Source organism: Anser cygnoides, chromosome 2 (assembly GCF_040182565.1).
Source record: "Anser cygnoides isolate HZ-2024a breed goose chromosome 2, Taihu_goose_T2T_genome, whole genome shotgun sequence".
NCBI classification, from domain to species: domain Eukaryota; kingdom Metazoa; phylum Chordata; class Aves; order Anseriformes; family Anatidae; genus Anser; species Anser cygnoides.
This window is the reverse complement of record NC_089874.1, coordinates 142801852-142822504: the sequence shown is the minus strand read 5'-3', so window position 1 is coordinate 142822504 and position 20653 is coordinate 142801852. Positions and strand designations below refer to the sequence as shown.

Genomic DNA, 20653 nt, shown 5'->3' with positions numbered 1-20653 from the left:
TTTCCATAAGTGTATGACCAGTAAGCTCAGCTGTGCATGCCATCTGAGTATCAGACTAATTCTTACTCAAACATTCCTTGTTTTTCTGTTCACCCTACCTTCTGTCTGGAAGAAAGTAAATTTTAACATAAGGATTCCTTGGCCTCCCATCTTCCCTTGAAGGAAGATCCTTTGCTCCCAATATTGTCACTATTAACTGATGACCAACCTTGTCATACCATAGTTTTATCTGTAATGAGAAAATATTAATTAGTGAATTCATTTCTACAACAAAGCACCATATTAAACTTTAAAATTTATTTTGCTCATTAGCTTCTATTTATATCAGTTACTTAAACACAAAATATTGTGTTCTACTCTGTATTTGTAATAAAGCATAAAAACAAATTAAAACTGTAATAGCTTCAGTAAGTACCAGGAGTTACTCATTTTTAAAACCCTGTACCATAAGTGCGTTATTTCATACTAATTGTTTTTCACATGGTGCTAAGGTTAGGATTATTGTCTCTTGGCAGTGGTATTGTATTACTTGCATTACTGATGTATGCTATTCATATGTATACATTTCTACGTAGTTTATGCACAATGAATGAATGAATTTTTCATGTCCTGTTGTGCTGGAAAGACTATGGAATAAGGCCATAAATATTTAAAATCTCTAAATGTTTTTCAAGAGGTGGAGGCTCATGCTAAAATCAAGTAAGCCCTCCAGAAATCCTGAGAGGGAGTTTCAATAGAACAACTGTCTTCCCAGTCCTACCCAGCAACAACAAGGCAAAAACTACCATTACTCATCTGGATAAATTATTATTAATTGGTCTTAGAGTTGGCCTAGCAAATATTTTTACTACACTCATTAGATGCTGCTATTTAGCTATTCCAGTTTGAATAGTATAGCTGCAAATACAGTATTCAAGGAGATGATACACCTGCTTTAGAACACTAACTGTGGCAGGGGGAAATGGGGCAGGTAGGACAAAACAAAGCTTTTCAAATAACATGGGAGTCATTACATGGTGGTACCACCATGATATCGTTAAGTACAACTGACAGAGGAGGCCCTCTTCACGGGCAACTTGCTTGAGAGAGAGGACAAACTAGGATGTATAAAGGAAACGCTGTCCCTCCCTGAACTTACAGGAATTGGTGAAGGTAATGCCTTGCTCCACACTTAACAAAGCTGTGCACCTTTAGGCACGAATACTACACCCCAGCTGAGGTAAACATCACCAGGGGTAGGTGTACCTTCTGTGGAGCCCATCTCACATCATTTCAGAGACAGGGTCTCCATCTGCTGTCATAGCTCCTCATCTTCAGCACTTCAGTCACTTCACGAAAGGTCTTGATACAATTCTCAGGTCTCCAGACCAACCAATATCAGGCGGGTTTAGCTTTCCGCTGGGCCTACTTACTGCAGTAAGTGAGATGGCACTAACACACACCGATGCATTCAGTGGTAGGAGGGTACTTCTTCCTACTCCATTAAAATCTTAAAACCCTATAGCTGCCAACCAGCAGTGTTTGAATATTAGAGGACGGGGGATACCTATCCTCTATTATCATGCTATTGGCCCTGCTACTGGGTTTGTAGGTTTCTTTGTAGGTTTCTGGTACAGACAGTTAAAGGGCTCTGTGACTCCTGAAGCAGAAAACTGTGTGAGATAAATTATCCCTAATGAGTTTCATTCAACAGAGCTCTAGATGCTGTTCCTCCATTCCTGCATAGTGAGGGGATTTGTCAGTATTTCTCTAAACTGAGAGTTATCTGGACTATTAGTTATCTTCATCCAACTACAGATAACAAATAGAAAGCTTTTCACCAACAACATGAACCCAAAGAGAAGCAGAGCTGCACTGAAGACAATTTTGTCATCTACTTATTTAGGAGAAAAAATATCCTCCATTAAGCAGAATGCAATGCATTTGTGATCCAGGCAGTATCACAAACAGTGAAGTTAAGATAATCCACACCTGGGTACCCAAAATATAACCAGAATTATTCATTCTTATTCAGGCTAAATACTTCTTTCCCATAGTTGTTTGACTGAACTTTTGCAAGAAGACTTTGGCCAAAATGGTTTGCAGAAGGAGCCTAAGGGTAATGTTAAATCATCTGACACAATTTCTTTAAGAAATTTGTGTTTTGCCCTAGGAACTCAAAATTCGCATTGACACATAGCTTCTGATCTTCTGTTAATACTCCGACAAAATTTGGAAAAACCTGTAGATAACGGTCATAATGTCCCTGTGATTCCCTCTATTTTGGCTTGTTACTGGCCAGATCAGAAGGCAGAATTTCAATCAAAAGCTTCTTTCTCCCGTGTTCACGTTGCTAACATCCAATACACAGCACAGGCTCTTGTAACCCAAGAAGTCATTTGATTTGAATGCAAAGAGAAGAGAAGAAACTGGGAGTGAGAGAATGGATGAAGAGCCCCATGGAGAGGAGGATGGGATTCCATTCTCGCGAGGTTAGAAGAAGGAAGAGAGGATAAATAAGAATCTGCTTTAGAACGACAGGGAAAGTTACGTATACTGGATGTTTCCTAGTGAAGCACAAGAATAACAGAGCCACTGATGTCAGAAAAAGAGGGGCAAAACCAGACTGGGTGAGAGACATGGAATGAGGTGACAAAAGAACCAGCCAGTCCATAACTGGCACAGAACACATTGCACAGATAGACTGTGATGAAGGAAAACCTGACACAAAGTCAGGACAGGAACTTGTAAAGGAAAATGAGAAATGAGGAGTTAGAATAGCACACTGAACATGGAAAACTGGTTTGGGAATAGGACTGAGCTAACTCTGTCTCTCCTATGCATTTATTTTATGACACAATATCCAGATGGATGGTATTTTCCTGCGAGTACTTTGCCTTTTCTACTCCCAAGGAGAGAAAGGTCATCTAAGAGAGGACAGGTTTCCATCCCTTCCTCTTTCCCTGAGGTCTTCTGTATTAGAGGGTGGATCACTTAAAACATTCAGAAAGTATTTACGGATTGCATGTTCTTCAATCCCTGGGAGCCTGGCCTGAGACTTCAGAGCCTGATCTGAAGTACTACGAAGAGTTTGAATTGAAGTCTGAGGTGTGTTTTACACCTAGACAGTTACTAACGAGTCTGGAAAAGTCACTGAAAAATCTAAGAAGCTGATTTTCTCAGATTTTGATGATAAATTCTCAATCTTTAATAATTAATACAGAACAATCCTACTACACCTCACAGAATATTATGCGTACCTTATGTAGTGAAATAAACATGGGATACCATATGTATAACAGGAAAGATGATAAGGAAATTACTTTTTTCCTTTATAGCTGTGTTGAGTAATATGCAGAAAAGATTCCTACCACCACAAAGTGAAGAACATTGAATTATTCAAGCCACAGGGAGAAAGATCCACAAGAATGCACAGCTGTTGTGATGCTCACCACTGAAAGACTTCGGCAGCTGACAAATGGAGCAGAATCTATAAGCCCCCCCTGCACCAGCAGTTTTTCATAGATGTAGGAAACGTGTATATAAAAGGAGGTAACTCAAAAAAACATCTAAAACTGCGACAGGTGCAATCCTGATCTAAATGGGGGAAAGTGAAGGCCAAAATTACAACGCATAAAATGCGCCACAATGAAATCATGATGGCTGATGATAGTGTGGAGGCTAACACCTGTAGGAAATGTCTTGAATAGGACTTTGTCTACCTAGGTAATTTAGGATTTAAGCAACTAAAATATATTTAGTCAGAAAGAGATCCCATCTGAAGGCTTTCTAAAGATCCTTCTCCTTAGTGTTGATGTTCTGGAAACTTCATTAGCTACACACATGCGCACATACTTTTCTTCCCTAGACAGATGTGCACCTAATTCTTGACTAGATTTCTGTTATGACCTACATTCTGGCAAACAGGTATCTGAACTCAATAAATCCTGAAATTGTGAGATGGTCTGTCATCCACAGAGTGATGCATTTGCCGAACTCCTTGAGATGGGCTTCTAGGCAGGAATACCTGATGTGCAAAGCAGAATAAACAAGAACTCTTCTACAGCCAGACTATAAAGATACTCATCAGGGGCAGCACAGCTGTGGGGGACAGAGCTGAAGGTCTGGCCCCAGCTTCACAGAATTCTTCCTGTTTTTTATCCAGTAGGGTACAATACAAGATCAATACACATTCCAGTTAGCAGGTCTGGAACCACTACACTAAAATTAAGCTTTCTTTGCTATCACCATGCACTTATGCTCCTGGCCACACAGTGTCTCAGCTTCAGATAAGACCTCATGCTCTAGAAAAGGATGCGCAATAGTTTGATGATAAAAGCACCTCTGTAAGAGACAAGTTCAATCTCTTCACTCTAAAACACAGATGTCCAGTTTCTAGAATGAGTCTCCTGCACATAAAACAGTATACAAAAGGTGACTGCTGGTGATGTATTCTAAGAACTGAAAGTTCTGGAGTAGCCTAAGTTTCAAATAGAGTTAATGAGGCTAGGTGTCCTTTATTTGGGCTGGATCCCCCACTGCAGGTATTGAGGTACCCAGTTTTCCTTCAACCATGTAAGTCAAAGCTCTTCCACAAGGCACCTTAAGCTAGTATAAATTAAGCTCCATAAATTAAGCACAAAAATCCAGTTTACTAGATTTCACCCTTCTTCTTTTAGAACTTGCCTTAACTAGGAACATTTTTATTCTGATTACTGAACAAGCTCAGCGTTCTAGAAAAGAAGTAATCATGTAATTAGGATCATCCCAGCCAAGTGACTGCTCAAACATCACTAGGTTTGTGAGACAGCTGGCCAGCCATTTTATGTTGTTATGTTTTTTTATGTAACCTACATAGCTGTTTATTAGTGTAAATATTTTCTTTCCTTTATGCATTATTCTGAAAGAAGAGATACACCAGCAGGATCTGGTTTTGAAGAAAAAATGTCCTCCATTTATTTAAAAAAATGCAATTATTTTGGACTAAACTTATGTAGATGAAAAAATTGCCCTGAGGTGGTAAAATCTCTAGTGTAACTTAGGTAAGCTTTGGCTGTTCTCTAATCTACTTCTACCAATTGCTGACTACTCAAAGTTGCTAAATCAAATGACCATTGCTGTCTTCAGGTTGCTGTCCTATATGTAACAAATGCAAGAAAAGGCTGTTAAATGGAGAGCTTCTAGGATCTGAACATCAGAAAATTATGGAGGTACTTAGGCTGCCCTGATCTAGATATACCACAAATTTCTTTTTTAGTGGCTCCATTTTGATTTCAATAGCGCTAAATAGATGTGTGCATATATATTTATACATGATCAAACATACTGATGTTCTGTAGTAAAGCAAAAGGGATGTCTGAAATTTTTGAAGTTAGGAAAAAAATGTTGGTTTAATGGCAACTGGCTCAAAAGGAGGCTCTGCAAAGTGAACAAGAGATACTGCATGAAAACACATTTAAGAACAGTTCTTCTATGAAGATATTGCATAACATCAATCTGTAAGTAAGAAAACTGCTGGTATGTTAAAATGATTCTAAAAGTTCAAGTAATAAATATGCACACTTCCAAGTGCTGTATATATAGTAAAAGTTCAGGATAAGGATGCATGGTAGGGAAAAATGAAATTGCATATTTTTCTTTCCGATAAAACAAGAAGGATATTTTTTAAATCATCCAGTGATAAAAGAGAGAGAAAATGAGTTGAATGACATGGACAGAAGTGTGGAGGAGGAACTTGTGCCAGAATCTGGGACACGTATCACCAGGATCAGTTTCAGACTAACAACTAGAGAAGATAAGAGCAAGAATAATGATGTGCATTTCCTGTTAAAAGTAGTGAAACAAATAGGTATAAACAGAAATGTTTGGAAATCCTCGTTCTTGTAGGGAATTCTACAGACACGGCTATACCACAGCCCACAGTGTAATGCATACCTCTTGGCATCCACAAACAGCTCAGAGCTCTGTGCTAACTAATTGTTCATGCCAAAAAGTAACCAGAGTCCTGCTCTGCTTCTGGACTGCTTCTAATACCCAAGTCAGCTTGCTTAAAGATAGATCACTGGAGAATTTCCGTTCTTGCCTGCAACCTGCATTGTAAACACATATTAAATTAATCCATCTTCAACTACCTACTGTCCCTACGAGACGTGGGCAGATGGGGGACTTTTTGTTTCAGCCTAATCTTAAAGATGTTGCCAAGGTTGTAAGTTCAAGTCCCTTGGGAGCTCCTTGGAGCTCCTCTCATAAACACATTTGGCTTTGACCAGGACTGAGCTCTGTAAAAACCTCTTAGGTGAGAGGCCCACACTGACTCCACAGACATTGTGCAGAAACAAAATTGGAGCTGAAGACGTTTCAGATCTCCAATACCATAAGCAATCCCATTAACCAGAGGTGAGAGAGTAAGCCTCATACACTTGCACCTCTTGCTGGATATTCTCCATCAAGCACTAAACTTGTTTTATTTTCTTAAACTACTACCAGAATCATTTGGTCAACGTAAATTATTTTGTTCTATGTTTTTTATGTGTGTATGTTTGTTTGTGTTTTTTTTTTCCCATTAGAAGATATTAGTCTAAGTAGAACTGACAATTTTTATGTCTATTTCTTTTTATAATGGGATTTAAATGCAGGACTACTACACGTTACTTCTACTTTACAATATTTCATGAAATATGCAAGTTTCAGGCATTTGTTTCCTTTTTAAATTGAACACTCAGTTGTCATATTATTTCTTAATTTATTTTGCACATACGTAAAAAGAATATAAATATTAAAAGGCTACTTGTGTTATCTACAACATTTACCTCTACAAACTACTTAATGATTTGTGAGTGGTTTTGTAACCCCTTCGGTTTCATTACCACAAGCAGAAGCCAACTTCCTCAATCATGATAAAGGACATTTTAAATTTTTAATAGAAAGCCAGTTTATGTCGGTAGCATATAGTAACATTAACAAAACAGAACTGTCAAGACATTAGTTTTTAAATCTCAAAATTCTTCTTCGATTTTTTTATTTTGAATTTACATTTATGTATTTGTAAGGGTTACTTTAGGGAAATAATATACCGTGAAAAAAATGTGCTTTATTAAATCTGAGTCATAACCAAACCACTTCCTGCAGTCTTATTTAGAATTCTTTTTATAAACTTATATGATTTTTTTTCCATTTCAAAATGAGATTTTATCATCTCATTCTCATCATTTAGATCCAGTCCTTTACATTTTTCCTTGAGCAAACATGAGGAACGTTTATACGGCTCCCACACAAAAGATTAACATCTCCATAAAGGTATTTTGTAAGAAAAGCAGATAATATTCTAAATACACAAAACTGAAAAACATGCAGCAAAGCAAGATAAGCATTGTAACATATTAGAAAAACCTACTTTTGCGTTAATCTACAGTACCTTAGGAGCTTCCTAATGAAAAAAGGCAAACAACTTGTACCTAAGTAGAATATCAAGGCTAAATAAATTCAGTAACACAAAGAAAGAGTTCATTTTTTACTTAACAGAATTTTGGTTATTTTGATGTGCTTTAAAATCTAAGAACCGAGTTTTACACGCAAGAAATTTGTTTCAAAGGTACAAATTTATTTGCCTGTCTTCCACTCAAGGCGCTACTATTATTTGGAAAATGCAAAAAAAGGATGTGTTAAGTAATGATAATGAATGATTTAAAGAGACATCAATCTTTATATAAACATCAACAGCATAAAATTATTTGTTGCTTAAACAGTATACACATTTTGTATGTGGGATACATACCCATCATGACTGTTGAAACCTGTGTGAGTTTAATACTGTGCAAACAGCAAAACAAAAACTAGTTGTCTCTTTAAATTGTAATTTAGTATTTTAACCCCCATGCAGAACTTTACAAGCTGCTCACAAGATGACATGAAACTTGTTAATATGGCTTAAAGCAACACACTAAAAATATGGGAAAACGGACTATAATGTAACGTTTTCCTACTATGCATTTTCCATAACAAACAAAAGAAAAAACACAACTTTAGTTTCTGTCAGGCAGACGAAGTCTTTACCTGAACCCTAGGAACAAAAGGCGTTGTTCTTCTACTAAGGCTTTGGCTCTGGTAAGCAAAATTAAAGAAAAAGCAATAAAACAAAACCAAAAAGGACAACACGCTGGAAACTAAAAGACCAAAAGTAAAAACAAAGACACACAACTATTACTTTAAACACAGCTTTACACCAAGGACATATTTATCTAAAACAAAGTATTTCAATGCAATGCATAAATTAAATCTGCAAATCTATTACCAAATCACATCAAACCCCTGTGACTGAAATTCTGACCTTAGGGAAGTCAGCAGGAATTTTGCCACTGATTCCCCAGGAGCAAGGATTTCACTTTACAGGTCTACAGGTAATATTTACAATAGATTTAGAAACAACATCAACAAAAGGAGCAGGTCAGCAAAGTGTGATTTAAAAGTGGGGTAAAAAATATAAATTGAGCTTGAACATCTCTTTCAGAAACACTGTAGATGCATATTCAGACAGAAACGAGTACAGAGCACACATCGACAGCTTTGGCTGCTTTCTAGAGTAAAGCAAGTAAAGTAAAAGGTTTTCCCTGTTCTGCAACTTAAGTGGCATTTCTACAAAAAAGCCCTCCTAAATACTTTTAACATGATTACAAGAAAGTTAGTGCTATCTCATAATAGCTTTATAGGGTGGAAGTTGCAATCAGTGTATTTCAATTCTCCTGCAATCACGACGGAAATGACACATGGTATATACAAAAGACCCTGGCATGAAATGGGACCTAGAACATTTAAGAAACGCAGCTGCACAGCACACATGGACCCTCATCTGTGCAACGTAACACTTCAGACCATATATAACCTTGTGGATCCCAGTGGCTACATGAAGACTACATCAGTACAGACAAGTTCACAAGTTCCTGCTCTAGCTCCAAGCTCCAAGCACCCTCTGTATTTGGCATAGGGCAATAGCTAATGGCGTGACACAGACAGGGTACTGAGCGTGGGGAATGGACAGGAACAGGAGCGCATCAGTACCTCAGAGAGCTGGTGAGCTGGGGTGGTCACAACAACCACAGCAATCCAACAGTGCTGAACCTCCTTTCCCTCCTGCTAGGTTTTCCTGAGACTATCAGGCTATTTCAAAGTGGTGGAAAGAGGCTACTGCTCGATATTCCTTTCCATAAGGACTGTACCCAGAATATGGAGATAAGGCAGTGATGATGGTTCTGCCACCCTCCTTGCTTACTTGGCACGCACAGATGCTGGAGAAATCTGTTCCATAAAATGTGTGAAGTAATCTGTTCTCACACCAAAGTACGAGGATATATAAGACAATTTGACAGTCTGAATCACGGTTTTGTCTGATGTGCCCCCGTGCTTGGCGAGGTGCAGCAGCTGCACGCTGCCCCCACTGCACAGGCAGTTCCTCAGAGCCCAAACAAGGGTGCCAGAATATCACCTACTCACGCACAACGAAAGCAGATCTTCAGCTTGCTTCTGCTCCGTATCACAACGGAAATAGAGATATCCCAGAATATCACAATCCTAAAAGGGACAGAATGTATCCCACCTTGCACCAAAGACCCTCAACTGGCCATATTCTGCCTTGGAAATGGAGGGCTATAAGCATGGTGTGTGCAATACCTAGGACTTTGCAGGTTTGGGCTTTAGAGCAACATCAATTTACTTGCCTTGAGACAGAAAGAGAAGGGAAAGGGGAAAAGAAAAGGAAAATTGGAAAGGGGAGCATTTCTCATACTTAACCCCTGCCCCCATAAGCTGATATATTATGTCCTTTACAATGTACAATGGCTGCTTTTAATATGCTACAGATAATTCAACTATAATTTATATACTTATGTTTTTATTAATTTATAAATTGAATATGCATGGCAAATCTACTGAAACAGTTCTGTGGTTCAGCTGTACAATGAAATACTTAATTTTATAACTAAAATCCCTTATGTTAGAATTTTCACTAGCACAAAAATTAAATACTGTGATTTTATATCTGTATGCATTTATACATTCTTCTAGCTATGTTGTCAGTCTCTAAACCTAGCTATAGCCAAAGCTTTCCAAGTTATGCTTTTCATGCAGCACTGGAAGTAGCCAGAATGCAGTAATGAAGCAAAGAGCACCAACCAACACACCAAGAATATTGGCTTATTCAAAGCAACATTAAAAGAAAAACCAATCAGTGGGGAAAAAAAAAAAAAGAGAGAGAGAAAATAAATAAAGAAATAAAAACAGGAACAAGACCCAGACAAAGCAAATAATAATAAAACAGTAAGTGCAACAAAAGTTAAAGATACTCCCCTTAAAAAGCAATGTGGACCAAAAATATCATAAAATAAACTGCACAAAATACAAATAACATTATTCATACACCTTGGTAAAATTATAACACACAATAGTTCACCACAGCTGCACAAAATTTGTTTCAATAAAATATGTACTTGAGTAGAATAATTACTAATGGAAAAAAAAATATTTCCTAGTTGCGTGAGATGGTTTACTTCATGGGAAATCCTATTAGCCAGCTCCGGAGTGTTACTGTAACCTCAACAGAAGAAAAGACGTACATAGACTAATGCCAAGGTGAAGAAAAACATGGAAAACTGAAGAGGCAGAGAAAGGTGTTCCTGAATAGTAGAGAGGCATCATGGCAACTAAACTGACTGAACAAGTACTGTAGCATAGCCTGAAACACATGAGATTCAACCCAGCAAACACTAGAAACACATCCTCTTCCATTTTAAAGTAGTTTCTAGGATTTCTTATTTTTGTCAAGTTAAGTGCATAAATATATAAACTCAGCTTCTGATGTAAATATGTACCTAAAATACTGTAATTTTGAAACCTTTATGTAACAAAACTGCTGATTCACCTCAAAAGCTTTTATAGTTTCTCTGTCTCTCCAAAAAGCCTGTCACTGAAGACTGTAAATTATGTACTGAATTATAAATGCCTTGGCCAAGGAATACAACCAGGTAAGAACTCCGTCAGTTTTTTGCATACAAGGACATTAAGACCAAACCAAAACTCTACTCAACACTATCTACCTATACAGATAAACAATGCAAAATCCAACACAATAATTGTGCCAAAATATGTCTGAACACACAGACATTTTACTTTGAGCTTGCTACATATTTTAGACCACACAAAGACATTTGAGACAGGCTGAAGTATACATGAGAAAAACTGAAATAGTACACAACATTGCCAAAATACCTCGAAGAGTGAGCAGAAAATCTATGCTTTCCATTGTACTGGTATTAAGAATGCTTCCTAGTACATTCTGGGCACAACAAATTTCAAAGCACTACTAACTAAAACAAACAAACAAAAAAAAAACCAACCAAACAAACAAAAAAAACACCTTGAGAACACCTTGAGATCTGCCTTACTGTCTGAATAAGGATGCACATATCCAAGCATTTCTTCAGATATTTCAGATATCAGCCAAACTGTAGGTCCCTCCACTTCTGCCCACAACTCAGTTATTTCACAGCCTGTTACACACAGCTGCCCTAACAGCATCCCATCAGGACTACATGCTGTTGTCCAAAGACTTCTGAAGTCTTCTCTATCGTCCCTTCCCTCAACTTCATCCCACCTGTCTGTCAGCCACCATCTCTCAGAACTCAGCTGACCCTCCATTTCCACAAAGGACAGCAACCTGTTGCCATCTACCATAAGCACTCACCATAAAAAGCACGTTCCCAATTACATGAGGAATTAAGTATTTTTTTCCTTTTCCATCTACTCAGCTATTTGGAATGGAGTGTTTGATCAACTTCTCTTGTCAGAAAAGAGCTGATTAAAGACATGGAAAACCAAAACACTGAAGCTCTTCCATTTCATGCTGTTCAAACTAAAATATTTTTTGGAACTTGGAGAGATACTTTGTTTAGAATTTCAGGTTTCCATATTTCTTAACGTTTGCTAAAGGTACAAAATTAAACTAGCTAACTTTTCCAAAGCTCAGAAACTATTTAAAGTTATGAAATGAGAAAGCGAAATTTTTAAAAGTGGAGGAAAATACTTTCATCTTTAAAACACAGAAATCCCCTAATCAGAAAAGTTAAAATTTTTGATTTTCAAAACTAATTTAAAATATCAGTTCAAAAAGAAACTACACGTATTTACCATTTGGAAAGAAACTGTTCCTTTAGAACACTCCAATTCTCTTAAAGTTGTCTTTTTCTAAAACTATATTGTAGTTTCAATGAGCCCTCTTTTATTCTAGGGGAAATTCCTGTTGTGTGCCCTGCTGCAATCTATCCACACCATCTTCAGACACTGTGAGAGCCACACTTCCTTGCGAAACAAAAGGTTTAGCACCAGCCTCCCAACATCAGCAGGAGCTGTGTTGTGCCATTAGCACAGTAACACAATCTATAGCTATTGCCAGCTTGTCTTTAGCTGGTGAGGTATGATACTACTTTAGGTGTCCATGTGGAGACAGTGGGACATTACTTTAGAGAGTTACTGAGTGTTTCTGACCTCAGTGATAGCCAGCTGGAGCTGTGGGTTCTCAGAAATCAACTGCTCTCTGAGGGAAACAAGGAAATTGTGCAGTTTGGGGTTACTGTATACAATTGCATACAGTGTATAACATAGTTAGAAAGAGGACAAATGTAGGAAAGATCTTTAAACATCTTCTAGCATTATTTGCTCTCCTTAGATGGAAAGAAATACTATAAAATTAATATAGGAATTTGTATCTTGAAACAAACAAACAAAAATAATGTAAATAGGCATGATGCTTCCTCGAGTTAAACTCTGAATTTATATGCCATTCTGAATTGTAAAACACTGTGAATTCTGTTATTCTCAGTAAATTAGAATATATCTCCAAATCTCCAGATACTGTTCTTACACATCCCAAACTACAACATCCTATCAAACCACAAAAGCAACAGACTTACTAACTTTGCTAATAAACTGTAATACTAAACTCCTGGGCATTTTCTTCCTGAAACTGAGCAAGTCAGTTCTGTGTTCCTACTTGGATCATTATTTTGCATTGTCCGTGGATTGGTTATCTGACTTTTTTTATAGCCTAATCTTTTAAGAGATTTAGCCAAAAGAGACTTCTACACCACCATTTCAATTACCAACAGCTTTTCACTGTCTTGTAAAACTCTATTAGTTTTTAGAAACCTCAGTCTGTGTTTTTTGACAATTCACGTTTCTGTTCCCTTCCCACTGTATTTCATGCAGTCAAAGCATTCTGCACTCTACAGTCAAGATTTCTAGTTTTCCATTTATCCAAAGGATGGACTCTTTCAAAGGAGTTAAGAAAAACAGTTACAGAAAATTTCAAATTATATCTTGTAGATGGCTGATCTGATGAGCAAAACAAGTAACACCTCATGCATTGCAAAATGGAGCGAACGTGGCTGCTGAACAGACAGAAAAACGTTTCTTCCTCTCCTCTATCAATACCATAAACCATTTGTGGGAGACCAGAAACAGCCTGCTTTGATTTTATGCATACTTTTATAGCCCACTCATTATCTTAACATAAACAACTTAGAAGAAATATAAATGTGACATTTTCAAACATGTTTCACATCGGTTCTGCACTGCTTCCATTCTGTTTTCTCTCATTTTCAACATGTACCAGGCCACAGCTGAACACTTTTGAAAAAAATCACACTTTGGAGTTGTAAATGCCACAGAAATGCATACAAAAACTAAGTCCTTCAGTTCAGTACAAAAAAAAAAATTACTCTTTTAAAGAGGACATTCATATAATGAACCTTGTTCTCAATGAGAGTGAAGAGCAAAAGTGAATAACAATGGTACAAAGAATACAACATTAGTAAACAATGGGATATCTGGGGAAAGGTATATGTGAAAGCTAGTGCGCAGAAAATAAGTATTAATGTCCAAGCACATGGTTGATAAAATGCACCATAAGTGTTACAGTTGACGAAGTATATACATTCAACAGCACAAACACAACTGGAGGCCAAGATTTAGTCTTTCTGAAAATTTGACAATATCTGTTTAGCTTACTATATAAATATACATATCTATGTCTAATTCAACATATTTTAAATTTCCAAAAGCTGATAAAATGGAATACTGTTATGAAACTACAGTCCTGCCTACACTGAGATATATGGCATTAATAAAATATTTAGCTGGTTTAACAAGAAATTTGTTATAGGTTGCTTGAACTCTGTACTGAGAGTTGTACATGCTGCAAAAAGCACAACATCAATATTAATGAAATGATTACATACTGAAAGTTGTCCAGACAAGAACTGTGGAACATCCCTTAACATGCCGGGACTCATAGGAGAAGTCACTGAAATAGAAGGCCGGTCCATTTTCTGAGATTCAAATGAACTAGAACCTGCAATTATAAACAAAAATATTTTATAAATAGTGGCACTTACGCATTTTTCACAACATTATTTAAAGAAAGGGATACAAATATAACCATACACACAATAAAGTTCACTGTGATAAATACCATATTTTTATCTACAAAATGACTGAGTAATGACACTCAATCTTCTGATGCTCAGATGCAATCAAAAGCTTTCCAAGTTTATTATAGCTGCAAAATGTCATCTCAAGCGTATAGAACAAATAACAGTTCAAATTCAGATACTTGCCAAAGTAATCATGTCAGTAAGTTGAGGGCCCCAAATTCCTATTTACTTTACTATGGTCAAAGGAATTCAGTCTTCCAAAGAGCACTTATTATCTTGTGCAATCAGACTTAATTAGATTTTTACAAAAAGATCAAGATGCACATAATATATTTTGTGCATTTTGTTTCAAATCCACAAGGTCTGCAAACTCTCAGAGCACAAGTTTTGAGTTATAAGAAGTCACAACATTTAAAATGTATTTTAAAGAATTGGCTGACTAGTGAAAAGTTATGGAGTAGTTTATCACATTATTATATGCAAGTTTATGCCACTGTATTAATTCACAGCTTCTGTTTTAAAAGAGTTCCAAAACAATGATAAAAATAAATCCAGGCTTAAATGCATCCTACCAGATCTGCACCAAAAAATAAGTTATTTTTCCCACACAAAATATTGGTTTAGCCAATTTAAAGAGTGCTAAGTGGTCCTAATGAAGTATAAGTATTCTGGTTTTAAAGTAGCTACGTTTCACGTTCTAAATAGTAAACAATTCATCCCTATATTTTAGTTCCTAAGTTTCAATTGAAATGCAAATAAATAAATAAAAATTGAAAATTATGATTAATGTTCTTGTATATTAATTTTCATTATGCTTTTCTTCTCAATAAAAAAATAGCCTAAGCTTATAACCAAACATCAAGCGTAAATAAACATAGCCTGACTTCTGATATTTTATTATTAAACAAAGGTAAATACATCATACAGGAGGATAACATACTGGCACAAATAAAGACAAAGAGACAAGAGCTATACTGACGGCAGATGACATTTTTGAATCTATTTGTGCTTACATAAAAGAGAGAGAAGATTTTCCTACCCCACAATTGAAACTTACTGGACTCCAGCTGTGCATGTGTGCTGTCAGGTATTCTGGGAATATCCCTGAAATAAGGAAAACAGGCTGATCCTTTATCTAACAAGCATATTCAGATTTCAGTTAAACTATAACACTTTGCAAGTCACCACTGAATGCCTCAGGAAAATCCTGTGATCTACTGACTGTCTTCAGCCACAGGGAAGATTTATCCTTTGTTCAGTGTAAAGTATTTCAGTGGCAAATTAAGCTTACAGAAACAAGCAGTTGAGTGAATACAGGAAAGAAGCTGCACAGTCACAAATAAAATAATTGAGTAAATAGAAAACAAAGAAAAATAAACAATCTCAGAGTTATCAGTAGACTAAAACTGGGAGTAGCAGACTTCATTATGATATTACACCTGAATTAAAGTTACTAGACCCTTGCTAAAACATACTGGACCACCAATGATGGCTATCTCAGTATGTCCTTTCCTGTCTTTGAACCCCCAAATTTGGGCACTTTTCAGTGACTAAATAAAATGTGCAATTTCATTTTGCAAAATAACATACTTGCATATACACGAAATGTCATATCGCCTCTGTTAAACTGTATGTACAACTATGTAATAGTAAAACACTCAGTCACATCATTATGTTCTCCCATCCCCACGGGAACATATTTTTCCTGTGAGAGGCAAACATTACTATATATATATTATTAAAAACTACCAATATGCTAATGAAAACATTTTGGAGGTATTTGTGCAACATAAAACAAGATTAAGAGTTTCAACTCTGAGTCACAGCAAGAGCAGCATTTAAAATCATGATGTGTGTTACAGCAGATTTGTTTTTTTTTTTTTTTGTAGGTTGCATTAGGTTTATGTGGCAAGGTACAGGCAGCAGGGGGGCTGCAGGGGTGGCCTCTGTGAGGAGAGGCTGGGGCTGCCCCATGCTGGGCACAACTGGCTCCAGCTGGATCCAAAATGGGCCCACCGCAGGGCACAGCTGAGGCCATCAGCCAAGACGGTGTTGCCTCTGTGATAACATATTTAATGAAAGCTTCAAAATGCTGCACAGCAGCTGGGAGAGAGATAAGTGAGAAACTGAGAAAACCAGCCCTGCAGACAACCCCAAGGCGAGTGCAGCAGGAGGTGCTCCAGGCACGCAGCAGCAGTTCCCCTGCGGCCTGTGGAGAGGCCCCTGGTGGAGCAGGCTGTCCCCCTGCAGCCCACGGGTCCCACACGGAGCAGATCTCCGCGCTGCAGCCCGTGGAGGAGCCCCCGGTGGAGCAGGGGCAGAGAGTGACCACAAAGGAGCTGTGGAGATGAAGCGTTAGGGACCGACCACAGCCCCCATTCCCTGTCCCCCACACCAGTGTGGGCTGGGGGGAGGTAGGAGTGTCAGGAACAAATGAGTGATGTTGAGCCTGGAAGACAGGGTGGTTTTAGCTTTATCTTGGTTTTCGCACCATCCTACTCTATTTTTAATTATCAATAAATTAAATTAATCTTCCCCAAATCGAGTCTGTTTTGGCCGTGAGAGTAATTGCTCAGCCATCTCCCTGTCCTTATCTCAACCCCTGAGCTTTTCCAGCTCATTTTCTCCCCTCTCCTGTCGCAGAGGGGGAGTGGGAGAGCAGCTTGGCAGGTAAGTGGCAGCCAGCCAAGGTCAATGCCACAAAGGCATATGAAAATGAAAGGAAAGTTAAAAAATTCCTTCAGTGATACCTACTGTCTTATGCAATGAAAAAAAATAAATCTGCTATATGTATAAAAACTTATCTAGTAAGTTTTTGGGATATGCTTTCCAAACATTTTTCAAAACTCGCTAGAAAAATAGCTGTAGTAAGCACCTTCAAGTACCTTTCCAAGCGAAGTGATGCTGCAGCACCCAGTGAATCAAGCAAATCAAAAGGCATACAACTGATACAACTGTCCGCTAAGGAAAAATCATTGTCTCTCTTGTTACTAAGCAAAACGTGTCAGAAACTTATAAGGGCTAGTGAAGAAGTAAATATTTAACTTGCATATTTGTTATTTTTAGAATACAAAATTCTTGATATTTGTAGATTATCAAGGTACACAATACCTGCCTATCACTTCACTCAGAAATATGCTGCAGAATTTAACCTGTGATTTATTTTTTTTTAGCGTACCTAAAACATAGAGACCCAAGTATTTCACAGTAGTGTGACTGGTATTTCTGCAGGGAACTCTCACTGGGACAAATGGAAGAGAGACGAAAATAGTTTTAAGCATCTCTTCACATTTTAAGATATCTTCCGTTGCAAGCAGATTATTATAGAATAATTAATAAAACACAAGGCAACATACCTTCCGAATTCAAAACAGTAGTAACTATGAAAATAAAATACATTTTAAAATAGGTATTTCTGATGATTAGAAAGCAGAAAAGAGAAAGTTTCTTGCATATAAGAGATAGACAGCTTACACAGAATAGCAACATGGCCATCAATGTTTATTTTAAGATAAATAAGGGGTAAATTGCATGCCAAAATGGTATGATCATATTTTTTAAAAAGATTTTCCCATTTTATTTTCCTTTATCAGCTTAGTTTGTCATGTTCAGTTTCCGTAGAAGTCAGCCCATAATAAAATGAAGAACCAGTAATCATGTTTACTGAAAGTTGTTCCTGTATTCAGAATATCAGGATGTGACAAAGGGTTCTCTTTCTCAGCTAAGTTAATTGTCAGTCTTGAGACTCTGTAAGTAATAGGATATACTTCAATGCAAAAGTGAAATCCTTCAAGTGGGCAGAAATTATTCTAATCAAAATAATTATCACTTCAGACATCTGGTAAATCTGCACTTTTAATGATTTTAAGCACATAGAAAACTTATTCCCTGAGATAGAACACAGACCTACGGCATTATGCTTCCTTGGGCAAGTAAAAGATGTTCATTTCTATAGTCCATTTGATTATGACCAGAAATTTCCTAAACTAAGAAGATAATATGGTATTTCCAGTTCATCAGCTCAAATCTCAACAAAAACATTTCTGAAGTTATATTGCTAATACCAAATTCCAAAGAGCAACATATATCTCATCAGAATCTAAGATCTCACCAACCTGCAGATGACTAAAAGAAATAATGTTTTGAGACATCCACAATGTATTTAACACTGAGGCTTCAGTTGTAAACCCATTTCCATGGAATGGAAACTGGAGCTCTGGAGGTAAAGACCCTCTTTAACATCTACTGCAAAAAGAAAGTGGGAATCCAATATGCAGTAACTGTTTTAGTCCCGACCTGGCTCAGTTCTTCACGCTGTGTGGCAAACAGTTAATGTTGAAGAAGGCGTCTTGAGAGCCTCTACACCACCTTCTTTAAGGAATTATAGACGAGCTGGTCTAGTGACAGCAAGTGGAGCACATGGTAACATAATCAATAAAAGACATGATGATGAGGAAGGTGACTAACAGGCAGTAAATAGAAAAGCAAAAGAAAGAACAGAGGAAGTTTCATACAGTCAAAGGAATGAAGAAAGAAAAAAAAAAAGTACTTTCAAGATGAGAGCAATTCCTTGAAACTTTGGTATAAACGTCGTAGTTGAAATACTATGAAAGATCTTACACTTATATGAAACAAATGTGAAACCTTCTCTTCTAAGAGTTTTTTTCCTGCAAGTTAGTCAGTCCCTCAGTATTGCTATCACACACAGAACTCCTAAGTTATGCAAAGATTTTTATGGATAAGATAAAAAGATACAGCCTTTGCCCTAAGGGTTTGCAGTTCAGTATATACATAGATAACGTCTCATCTTACTGACAAGATAAAGCAATCTTTGTTATTATGAAGTTCGTTAGAAAGTATCAAAGCAAATTATGTTCCTAATCATACTGCATCTTCTTTGAGTTAAATACACCAGATACTATACCTCATAGCTGCACCCATAACAAATTACCCTCACTGAAATTCCATCCTCACATTATCTGGCTCTAGATTTAATTTTTTTTTTTTTAGTACTACTTAGTTCTCATTTCCTATGTTACTCATGCTTTCATATAAGAAAATTGTGTGCCTCTTACACAAAAGTAAAGGCATAAATATATTAATATATAAATACATTGTAATAAATTCTGTGGGAGAAAAGAGAAAATTCTTAACAACTGTAAGCATCTTCAACTTCCTCTTCACAGCCCTGAAATGATCACCCATAGAATTTCCAGTGGAGAAGTAAAAGAACGATGTGACTGTAGTTTGTAGGAACTTGAATAAAACAAACAGATGAAGAAAGGGAAGTCTTCATAGAAGTGGAAATATTCATACAACAAAGTAGCTAGAAATGCCCTATTGATCAGCAAAAAAAAAAACAACAAACACCTAAGTTTAGATATTGAGAGGTAGTTCTCAAAGTCAAGCAAACTGGGTGGAGAACTGAAGAAAAAGGGTCACATAGTCTGTTTAAATGAGCACTCGACGTAGCTATTTATTCAGGTATGTTCTGTATTAGAAACCAAATAATTTAGTACATATCAGAGATGAAGATGATGAAAACGTCAAGTCATTACTTTCCAAGACATATTGGTTATGTCATTAGCATATGGTATTTTGGGCAAAATAAACAGAGTTAATCATCAATTCATAGACCAAATATGTATACTTTACTATACATACTATATAAAAATGGAGAAGCAAGAATCAGGAGTCAAGTTACTAATGAAGAGTTGTGGCAACAAAGATTGTAATCACAGATCCTATATAGCCTGGACCACTAACTAAATAACCACAAAAGGTAACCTGTTTTCAAGCATATCAGCAGATAATACCCAGAACTCTCTTGAGAGTACTTGATTTCACTCCACCTCTTTTTACTTACTGGCACGATCTACCATTCTAGCTATGTTTTTGGTTTACATAGTTTTACATACAGTTTTACTGTTTACAATATTTATGAATCTGACATGATCTGCACTAGAAGTGAAATTTAACAATATTTTTATCACATCTAATACAAAAATGTACTCACCCAATTGGTCTTGAAACAACAAGCTCCACCTGTGGCTCAGGTTTGGACTCTAAAATGATGTTATATACCTCCTCAAAGGTGGCTCCTTGTAGTAGCCTTCCATTCCATTCTAATACTTCATCACCTATAATTTCAGTAACAACAGTCTGCTTAGTAAGTCTGCTGTGAACTGTACTTACAA

The 20653-nt window shown here is 36.9% G+C and overlaps 1 protein-coding gene across 1 annotated transcript in view; it reads right to left on the bottom strand.

The window, feature by feature from the left end:
- RIMS2 (regulating synaptic membrane exocytosis 2) overlaps nucleotides 1-20653 on the bottom strand; it is a 469801-nt gene that overhangs the window by 192757 nt on the left and 256391 nt on the right. Inside the window, 5 exon segments of the mRNA XM_048068611.2 lie at nucleotides 99-229; nucleotides 8032-8079; nucleotides 14262-14374; nucleotides 15514-15560; nucleotides 20473-20596. Of these exon segments, the coding sequence (XP_047924568.2) occupies nucleotides 99-229; nucleotides 8032-8079; nucleotides 14262-14374; nucleotides 15514-15560; nucleotides 20473-20596 (463 nt within the window).